An 11,150-nucleotide genomic window follows, 5' to 3' on the forward strand; every position below is an offset into this window, starting at 1 on the left:
TGATTAAAATGAAGTATTCATTGTTGGCCGTTTCTTTTTTAAAATTATTTAAAACCAAATTAAAATTCCCCTTAGGCCAGTCCGGCTAGCTTAAATAGCCATGTCTTGAGGGCGCGGCGGAAGGAGGGGAGATCCGGAATCACCCGGATCTCTGGGGGTAGTTCGTTCCAAAGGGTGGGGGCTCCAACAGAGAAGGCCCAAAGGTTGTTAAATTAGTAGCACGGCCGTTAAGAGAATCTGGTTTCCCCGTTGACGTTGCTTGTCAGAAGGGAATCACATGACCCCGGGACACTGCGACCGTCATACATGTGAGCCAGTTGCCGAGGGTCTGAATGTAAATCACGTGACCCTGGGGATGTTACAACGGCCGTAAGTGTGAAAAACGGTCATAAGCCACTTTTTTCAGGACTGCTGTAACTTCAACCTGTCACTAAACGAACTGCTGTAAGCCGAGGACTATCTGTAAGGGAAACTGATACAAATGCAGAAGGCAACAGGCTGGCCCAGAAAATGAGGACACTGAGGCCACAGTCTCATTAACTGTCCCAGCTACAAGCTCGAGGCCAGGGCTGACCCTCCTCCCTCAGAAGCCCCAAGGTTAAGCTGTACGGTACTTTTTCCTCTTCAATCTTCTGTTTTCGCTTCTGCTCCACCGCAGCTCTTCTCTGTTGCTCTTTCAGCTTCTGCTCTCTCAGCCGCTTCTGCTTCTCTTCCATTTGCTTCTCGTACTGCAGCTTCGCTTTCTTCTCCTTCTCCAGGATCTGTGTTTCTTTGGCAGCTGCAAATTCCACCAAACAGTACAGAAAAGTGAAACGCTACGGAACCCGGAAAAGGGGAGGGGGAGGAGGGAGACATGTTTTGCTGGCAATTGCAAAAATCCCAGTTTTATAGAATCCGAGAGAGAAAGAGAGACGGAGAGAACGAGAGTATCACATCATCAAATTTTGTATGTTCAACCAACTCCATCTGGAGCAAAAACCTTGCCAGAATCCACCTTATCTGCTTGAGGTCAAGGAAAAAAACCGAGAAAAGAGGAAGAATCAAGCGCCTCATTTTACGCCAATGGTGCACTTTTACTACAACCCAAAACCTCGCATCCTGACAAATGCCTCTCGTGCAGAACAATAGGAAGGAACCGGGTTTTTCTGCATGGGATGGAGTCATGCAAAACCGAAGAAGCGGGAACTCAAAACTGTCTGGATCTACTCTCACCAACCCATCTTCCTTGAAGGAAGGTGATAAAACCCCTGAACGGAATATTCTGGCCTCTGGGTTCCAAGCTTTTGTTAACCTTCCATAAACCTGTAAGTATCACAGAGGCTGGCTGGTGTGCTTGGTCTATAGACAAAGAATTAACTACCGTGGCCTGCCACGGTCTTAAGTGAGAAAAACAGTCATAAGTGACTTTTTTCAGTGCCGTTGTGACTTTGAACGGTCACTAAACGCACTGCACGCAGAAACTTGACTGACTAGGATCCTACCATGCTGTTTCTCCCGCTCTTCCCTACGTTCCCGAGCAAGTCTCTGCCGTTCTTCTGATTTCAAGAGAGAACCATCCAGCACTGTCAAAGAGAAAAAAATCAAAGGCTTTGAACATTTGATTTGGAGAAACAAGGGACCAATTCCTACAAAACACACACACACACATCTAACATCCGCACACAAGGACAGCACATTCATGTTCAAGATACTCATACTGGTGCTCAACACGAATGGCTGTGCCAACGTACTTTCTAACTCACTGCAGGAAATCTTAACTCGGTTATTTTCTTGCATTACCCATCGCTATTGAAAGGGCACCTGCACCAGTGTAGCTATTTCCCGGGTTACAAGGGGAGGCTTTTGCAGGCCTGGCACTACAGACTTTCATTCATCTAATTTCTGATTTTTTTTGAAAATAAGAACGGCATATAAAAGTTTTGAGCAAATACGAACTGCAGGCAAAGAACTGCTCCCAAGATCAAAATACAGAACAGTCATACAAACAATACCGATTTTTACCTGGTTTTGCTTTTGTGCTTATTGGGGCCTGGAGTGAAACAGTGCTAACACCACCTTGGTTTCTTCTTTCTTCGGCTAATGCTTGAGCTGCAGCAACTGTTAAGAAAAATACCACGCTTGGCTGAAACAAATCCACAATTCACACAATCTTTGTCGTTTGGATTACACTACTCAAATCTGATTTTTGCACAGGAAACTCTCCCCAAATCCAGAGTTTATGGCTGGCTCAGGAATTTTGGGAGTTGAAGTCCACGAGTCATAAAAGAGCCGAGGTTGCCTACCCCTGGTCATGACCAAAAACTTAAGACAACCATATAGCATCCTGGTTCCTTTTAAACAGTAGCTCTGGAATCACTGAATGTATCACAATATCTATTTACTACATATGTACACCCACCTATCCTTTTTCTGTTTCTGTGTCAGCAGGAAGAAAAGCCAATAGTTCTTTTGGGGAATTTGCCACAAATTCTGCATTTGTGTTGTATTATGTACAGAAATATTCAGGACTAAAAGCCTTGTGTGGGCAATTGTGCAGTAGACCACACTCAAAAAAATCCCCCTATGCAATTATGAAGAGCAATGAACTGAGTTCAAGTTCCATCTGTTTTTAGGTTCCTATTTGAAATCAAGCATTCCAACTTCGCTCCCAGAATATAGTCTAAACTTGAAACAGCTGTATAACACTGGAAAATTAAACTACACGTTTCAATCAATTAAGAGAGGTGGTAGTAATGGACGAGGGAGATATGCAAGCAGAGTGGAAAAACACTGTTTGAAATTTTGAGGATCCAGCAACATGGAGCAGATAATCACAGACAGACTGATTGCTGTTTCTCCTAGATTTTCACATTTGCCAAGTAATTTGAGAGTTTAAGTCAAGGCAACTTCAAGATTTGTGGACTTGCAACTTCCAGAATTCCCCAGCCAGCATGGCTGGCTGGAGAATTCTTGGAGTTAAAGTCCACAGGTCTTAAAGTTGCCAAGGCTGGACAGCACTGTTTTAAGTGAATTCCCTTTCCAGATTTGCCTTTGTTCAGAGGAGGAAATTCATTAAACTTCTGTTAAAACAAAGAGAGGGGAAGTAGAACAGCTAGCATTTTCATACCAAGTTCCTTTGTGGAGGCACAACAGAGCGAAAAATATTCAAAGGTAACTCCGGAGACCTGCTAAGACAATACTGCTTGTTTGAAGAGACCAAAATAAGCCAAACCAAAATAAATCTTGTTCACAAAACTTCCTTAAAAGTCTGCAAAGTGATTGCATTATTGTAATTCACAATACTGGACACAGAGATCTATTAATGTGAGCTAAACAAAAGGTTTGCAATGCAAATCCGATAAAAGAGTCTTGTGAAGTGCACTATATCCACTCACGGTCATTCAGCTTTCGTGTATTTGATGCAAAATTGTACAACGCACCCGTATTAAAATGTCAAGTCTCAACTCTCTGAACTTAACCAAGATCACACACAACATGACCTTAGTTTTAATTCACAACATTAACTGCAAAGACTTGCTGGAACCTCATTCTTAATCAGGTATGCAACCACTGCGTGGAGGCAGTCGATTAATGTGCAGTGCTGCAATGGATCAACCCCCAGTTATTGCCTCCATCCAATGACATACAGCTGTGAATGCATTCTCAATTTTTGCCAGGTAAGACACGTTCAATTATCTTTGGAGATCTGTGGCACCACGGCGCAGGTGCTGGATTAGAACCAGGGTGATCTAGATCTGCGTTCACTTCTACCCACAAAAACTCACTGGGTGATTTGGGGCCAGCCACTTTCAACACTTCCCCACCCCCACCCCTAGTCACAATATTGTAGTAGGGGAAGGAACTGCTATATATACTACTTGGATCTCCTGAATGAAAGGGGGTATATAAACCTAATAAACAAATGTCCCCCAGCTAAACGTGCCCTCAAGTTACATCAAGAACAGAGCAACCAGGACATTTTCTGAAAACAAGGATTTTTTTTTATTTCTTGTGTGTTCCTGAGATGCAATATTTGCTTCCTGTTTTCACGTTCCTGGCTTCCTTTTCATAATTCTCTCACTTTGTTTTACTTCCCTGAGCTCAGGGTGTGGAAGTGGGCTCCCTTCCTCTCACCCCACCTATAGGAAAACCCACTGAAACCTTTTTCTAAGTGACGTTTGTTCTCGAGTTTCCAGGCACACCATTGCTGAATGTGCCTGGCTCCACTCACTAGCCCAACCCCCCAAACCCTGTGACAATAGAGCCCAGCACTGCCTCTCACAACGGACACCAGTCCACTCTGCAGCCACAACTCCATCTCTCCCGAGAGACTCAAGAATGCTTCTATTATGTGGGATGTATTTTAACCCATGATCCTCTTGTTTCTTGATAAGCCAGTTTCCCCTTATGTCTCTGATCAGGCATTATAACATTACAGCTCACAAGGCCCTGTGACTGCGGTTTAATTTTTTGTGCTGAGACATACTTATAGACCCATTAGACCCGGGTGAGTCTCCCGTTTGACCAGGCAGGGGATCCAGTTGAACATTTATTCACAATTTAACAGGGGCTATTTATTAAAGGAAGATAAAATAATTGTTCTTGGTTAGCTGCATTGTACAACATACAATTACCGCTCCTTACGTTTGTAAACCATTTTCTAGAATCTTTTGCAGTTTACTTGCAATCTGTGGCTTGCAGAATTAATAAATCTCAGCAATGGAATAAACATTGCATCTGCTTCAATTCCATCCTACAGGAATAAGCAGGAACCCGTATGAGAATCAAAAGGCTCTACCATACATTACTTCACTAACTCACTCTATGACTATTAATAAAATTAAAAGATCCCAGAATAACCAAGCCCGAACTTTTTCATCACGTGCAGTTTCGCTGAAGACTTCATGGAAATAATATCACTCCCCATTTCTCACAGGAGATGCAAAAAAAGAGAGTCCTTTTTCCAATTTGTTGTCCGTCGCCAAGCCTTTCCAGACTTGAAAGGGAAGGCTGGACTTGATTTAAATCTGAAGACAGGAATAAAACCACAATCAAGGCACAGCCATCTGCTCTTAAGACTGAGCTCCCTGTCTGGAAGATGGGAATAAACCTGACACCTTAATTCAATTAGGGCTAAGAGCAAGTCCAAAGCAGCAGCAGCCTTTTCCATCGCACAGTTACCAAGTACTACAGCCACATTAATAACCTGATCAGAAGGCATAACGGTAGCCTTAATGAAAAAGCCCCCTCCCAAGTTAGCATCCTTTCCCAGAGGTCAACTAGGTCAGGGGTAGGCACCCTTGGCTCTTTTATGACTTGTGGACTTCAATACCAGAAATCCTGAACCAGCCATGCTGACTCAAGAATTCTGGGAGTTGAAATCCACAAGTCATAAAAAAGCCAAGGTTGCCTATCCCTGACCTAGGTATTACAGGATGAGGCCCTCTCCTGCAGCCATTGGCCATTAAGTACAGTAGTCCTCGACTTACAACCACAGTTGAGCCCAAAATTTTGGTTGTTAAGTGAGACATGTGTTAAATGAATTTGTCCCAGTTTACGACCTTTCTTGCCACAGTTGTTAAGTGAATCACTGCAGGGATTAGTTAGTTACACAATTGCTAAGTGGATCCGGCTTCCCCATTGATTTTGCTTGCCAAAAGGGGATCACGTGACCTTGGGACGCTGCAATGGTCATAAGTAGGAACCAGTTGCCAAGCATCTGAATTTTGATCACGTGATCATGGGGATGCTACGAAGGTTTTAAGTGTGAAAAATGGTCACAAGCACTTTTTTCAGTGCTGTTGTAACTTTGAATGGTCTCTACATGAACAGCTGTAAGTCAAGGGCTACCTCCATTTGGGTGGAAGCATACAGGGCTGTGCACCACTGGATTTGAATGTGAAAAGATGCTTCAAAGTGTGAATACCTGCTTGCAGCTCTCTTAAGGCCTCGCCTTTCCTGGAAGTGCTCAACTCTTGTGATTGCTAAAGCCACATTTTTTAAAAAAGAACTACAGACAGGCGTGATGTTTATAACTCCATGTGTTCTGAAGCACCTTTTCTCCCCTTAGGTGCCAAGTATTGCACAACTCAAATCATCACAGTCTGGATGATGAGAAAGTACTGACAGACTTATTCTTTCGGGAGTTTCCTTTTGAAGACATCTAATTTGGCGATTCACACATCCTGGCCACAGCCAAAGGAAAGCTTCAAAAGATGGCTAGATATTTTCTGATCAAAATATGGCACTTGGGTGATTATGTCCTGTGGCTGAAGTTAGATGCCGCCTTGCAGGGTTAAAAACACTTGCAAACTAAGGTCAAGTCTGATCTTCCAGGAAATCAGTGCTGCAGCAAGAAAAGAAACATACAGCAACCGTCCCCTCCACATTAATTGATAAGCAAAGAGGAATTCTGCTTTAATCAGGCAGGAACTAAACTGTACCCCAATGCTGCAATTTCGAAACAAACCTGGAAAAGCAGAAATAATCCAGAAATCAGCCCAGGGAAGGTGGGGGGGAGAGGAGACCGTGCACATTGCTTATATATATATATTAGCTTTTCTGACTGCAGCAGAGAAAAAGAGTAGATGCAAAGAGATTTCCAGATGCTTTTTTTTAAAAAGCCAAGGATATTTGGGGGAGGGGGCGGAGTGGAATGAGTAAGCCGCAAGACCTCCAGATCTCCTCTGGATCTCATAAAATGCAACGGTTTCTTTTGTCCACAAAATAAAGAGAAGGCAACTGGGGGGACGGAGGGAGGCCAGGCGGAAGAGGAGGTCCTTCAGGCCAACAAAAAGGGAACCTCCAGCATTTTGCTTGGGGGGGGGAGATAAGAGAGCTCAGAAATGAGCTTGGGAAATAGGAAGGAGGGAGGGGATGGATGACTAATGGGTTGGGGGGGACTGGAACAGGACTAAAAGATGAAGGGGGGGGGAAGAGAGCCCTGAACTCGGGGTGAGGGACCAGAGGTTGCCTGGGATGATAAAGAGGGGGGGGAGGAAGGAGTATAATGAGGGGGAGTTTGCGGGGTGGAAAAGGTCTTTTGATGGAGAAAAAAGGAGTAAAAGGAGAAAATGGGTGGGATGAAAAAGGGAGGGGTCAAATTAAGGTACTTGGGGACTCCCCCCATCAGCCCTTCCTAAGCCAGCCTCCCAGGCGTGTCTTACTACAAGCCCCATCAGGCACTTCAGAGACCCATGCCCCCCCCCAATCCTATCCCAGAGAGACCCCCCCCAGGCCTTGTGGAGGCAGCTGCCCATTACCCCCCCCCAGGGCTCAATTACACCCCCCGCCCCCACGGAGGCTAACAGGATGATGGGACTTGTAGTCGGGCCGCTTGGACCCCCAGAAACACCCATGCCCTCACCACATCCCAGATAGACCCCCCCCGCAGGCCTTTGGGAGGCATCTGCCCACAGCCCCCGCCCCCCAAGCCGGGCTGAACTATACACCCCCCGCCCCCCTACGGGGGCTGATGGGTCCTGTAGTCAAGGCCGGGGCAGAGGAACCCAGACCGGTCCAGGGGGGCGGCTGAGGGGATGGGAAGGGGGGGAGGGGGAGGGGACGACCCCCCTCAATTAGGAAGGGGCCGCGGAGGGAGGGCAAGGAGAGTCTGAGGGGATAAAACGGGGGGTGGGGTGGGGGGTCTCCCCGCCCGGCTCACCCATCTGCTCCCGCAGCCCCTTCAGGGTCGGGGGAGGCGGGATGGGGACCCCGGGAGACGCCCCGCCGCCGCTCCCCTCCGCCATCTTCGCCCCCGAGCGGTCCGGGCGGCGGTCCGGAGCCTCCTTCGCTCGACTCGCCGGCAGATGCTCCGCCGCCGCCGCCTCAGCCTCAGGCCGGTGGCGCGGAACTGCCGAAGGGACGCGGGCACGGCGAGGGCGCAGGCGCGGCGCAGGCCACGCCCCGGAGCCCTTTGGCTGGGGGCGGCGGAGGAGAGCGCACGCGCTGACCCGCGGCTCGGGCGTTCGGGAAACTTCGCCTCCGGCCAGGCGGGCAACGATCCCTGAAGGGTAGGCGAGGCGGCAACGCGCGTGCGCGTAGCTGCTCGTTTAAGTTGGGCTTCCGTTGCTGCGGGTTCGATTCCCACTTTCTCCATGGGTGGTCCATCCTCGCGTGTCTTCAGTCTTCTTTAAGGATATTTCCTTGGGGAGGTTCCATCCATAGGATTACCATATCTGCTGAGACCCGTTTTCATCTTGATTTGTTAGCTAAGCCACTTGGCTGCATCTCTACAAATCGGCACCCAATGACAAATTACGGTTTATAAAACCCGATAGATGGATGCTTGCTTAGCCCTAAGCCACAATGGCTTCCTTTACTGGCTTTGCTTATCCAAGGCAGTGGAAAGGTTGCAAACAGGTGATCTCATGATCCTGGCACATTGCAACCATCCTAAATGCTTGCCGGTTGCCAAGTGCCCAAAAATTGATCATATGAACTTTGCAATGGTCATAAATGTGAGGACTGGTCATAAGTCCCTTTCTTCTCTGCTGTTGCAACTTTGGTCACTAAGTAAATTGAACTGAACTGGATGAGAAGCAAAATGTTTTCAAAGAAAAAAAACCTCCAGTTGCCTTTTGGAAAAAAATATCTTTGTGACAACCATGACCTGGAGGATTGAGAATCTCTATATAGTCATAAATAAATAGTAAGTTGAGGGCTATCTGCATGTATTATTTATTTAATAAACCCCACTTTTATTCCTTTATAAATAACTCCAAGTGGCAAACATACCTAATCCTTTCCCCTCCTTTCTGTTTTTCCCATCACAACAGTCCTGCGAGGGAGGTTGGGTTGAGAGAGAGACATTGGAACTGGCCCAAAGTAAATCAGCGTTAAAATTCTCATCCCCAGGAGGTCTGTCTCTTCTGGCTGCCGGGCATTTGGGCAGCTCCCTCTTTGGACTGGACGTGCTGCTGGAAGGAAGGACAGCCTCTCCGTGGTGTCGACCTTCTTATAAAAGACACATTCTTCGCCCCGGCTCCAGCTGAACCCAACGGAGGCTTTGTGGAGGCACGTCGCTCAGACTCCAAAGCTGGTTTTGTTCTCTGCCATAAAAGACGGGTCTGTGTCAACCAACTCTGCAGAATTTTGCTTCTTTCTTCCGATTCAGAGATTCGCCTCGGACTTTCAATGCACCAGAGAGACTCTTTTAAATTTATCATCGAGGCATCCCAGGCTTTGCAAACTTCCAATCTCATCTTCTTCAGGGCTGCCTGCCCTATTTTACACATTTTTTTTATTGCACCAGCCCAGCAGAGGAAATAAATGTTTGGCTCACACTGCTGGACCTTTAAAATGAAAAGGACAGTCCCAAACCTTTCTTTTCCCCAAAAGGGATCTGATATTTTTTTTTAACAAATTGTGTGTGCCTATTTACATCCCGAGAATCGAAAGAAACGATTTAGCTTGACCAGAGAGAACGGAAATGAATCATGTATTTGGCATCTCAAGGAAGCTGCCTTTTTCAGAACGTTAGAAGCGTTGCTGGGCTCATGGGGAGAAAATGTTTGGGAGACGGAGAGAAAAAATTGGCATTAGGACACCCCCAGCCCCAAGTGGTTTTCCTCCAGAGGCAAACCCATTGTTTGCAAAAGCTGATAGGCAGAACCCGATTCTTGCAAGAAACATAATTTAATTGCAAGAAACATATCAGGTATCCTACTGCATGGAAAAAAGTCATCACTGCTTTTTGTTTCTTTTATTATAATTTCTTTTTCCCTCTTCCCTCCTTCTGTCTCTTTCATCCTCTTTCCTTTCCCTTTTTTCTATTGTCTTTCTTTCTATTTGCAGTTTATATTAATAAAAGAAACTTTTAATAAAATATATATCTTTTAAAAAAGGATAGTGTTCTCCTTCTGTTCTTTGATTTGTCTTGTTCAAGAGAGAGAGAGAGAACTTGCCCAAAGTTCCAGCTGTGCAGCTAATAAAACTCATACATCTTCATGAAAGCTGCAATTTTTTGGCACAACAGTGACTCCCAGAGGAAGTGTGTAAAAACACTTTTTCCGGGACATTCCAGCCAGATTTCTGCAGCAGACCGAGAAGCATCCTTGAGCTGAGTCCCGGTTTTGCTTTCTCGGAGATGGAAATTCCCCGTGGCTTGCTATAAATGATTGCATTCTTTTTTGCGCTGTTGCAAATCCCACAGTGCTTAGCAGGGGTGTCTGCGCGCAATGAATAATGCCTGTAGAAAGATAATTGCTCTGCCTTCCCAAGTTCAGGGCTAAGCTTTGTGTAGCCAAAATGACACCCTCCGAATCGATCCTTTGAAAAATCCAGAGAGAACTCCGAAGTCATAAAACTCAGGGAAAGGAGGCTGCGGGAATTGCAATAAAGCTAAACAAAAGAGGGAGTTTGCAACGGGATCTCTTTTTAAATTAAAAGCGAAAATTGAAGCTTGCGTCTTCTTCCTTCGGATGGTTCTTGCCACCCCATCAAAAGTACGGGCAGTCCTGGACTTATGATCACAATTAGGAAGAGAACTTCCATTGCTAAGCAGTGTGACTATTAAGTGAGCCACACCCAATTTTACGATGTTTTTTTTGTTATGGTCATTAAGTGAATCCAGCTTCCCCCATTGACTTTGTTTGTTGGAAGCCCCCAAAGAAGGTCCCAAAGGATGGTCACGTGACCCTGGGATGTTGCAAACGCCATAAATGGGAGCCGGTTTGCCAAGCGCCTGGACGCTACTACATGAACGCAGGGATGCTGCGATGGTTGTACGTGTGAGGACTTCTCAGTGTCACGGTAACTTTGAACGGTCGCTAAAAAAATGTAAGTCAAGGACTATCTTCTGAAGACAACTTCTGAAGGCTTGTCTTCAGAAACTGCTCCATCCCTGGAGATTTTAAAGAAGAGACTGGACAACCGTTTTCCTGAAATGGTACAGGGTCTCCTGCTTGAGCAGAGGGTTGGACTAGAAGACCTCCGAGGTCCCTCACAGCTCTATTCTGATTGATTGATTTTCCCCATCTTGGTTTGGGATTTTTCTCCTTCAGCGAAAAATCTTCCGAATCCAGTCCGGGGAAAGATGAAGCCTAAAGATTCGCAGTTGTCCGAACCACTTTCTTTACAAAACCATGTTCCCATTCCCATATGATTTTATTGCACTAATCTAATCTTTGTCCTTCCTTCTTAGCAAGATTAGATTTTATGATCCAATAAAT

General features: G+C 45.9%; 1 protein-coding gene across 1 annotated transcript in view; it reads right to left on the reverse strand.

The window, feature by feature from the left end:
* The window catches only part of MAP7D3 (MAP7 domain containing 3), a 24,868-nt gene extending 17,141 nt beyond the window's left edge, over positions 1-7,727 (reverse strand). The window contains exons 1-4 of the mRNA XM_029282945.1: positions 7,643-7,727; positions 2,002-2,097; positions 1,482-1,562; positions 615-778 (exon numbers count right to left, since the gene is read on the reverse strand). Coding sequence (XP_029138778.1) covers positions 615-778; positions 1,482-1,562; positions 2,002-2,097; positions 7,643-7,727 — 426 coding nt within the window. The remainder of the gene's footprint in view (positions 1-614; positions 779-1,481; positions 1,563-2,001; positions 2,098-7,642) is intronic.
* Between the last annotated feature and the right edge of the window lie 3,423 nt (positions 7,728-11,150).

Source organism: Protobothrops mucrosquamatus, unplaced genomic scaffold (genome assembly GCF_001527695.2).
Source record: "Protobothrops mucrosquamatus isolate PMUCROS unplaced genomic scaffold, P.Mucros_1.0 scaffold4, whole genome shotgun sequence".
Taxonomy (NCBI): domain Eukaryota; kingdom Metazoa; phylum Chordata; class Lepidosauria; order Squamata; family Viperidae; genus Protobothrops; species Protobothrops mucrosquamatus.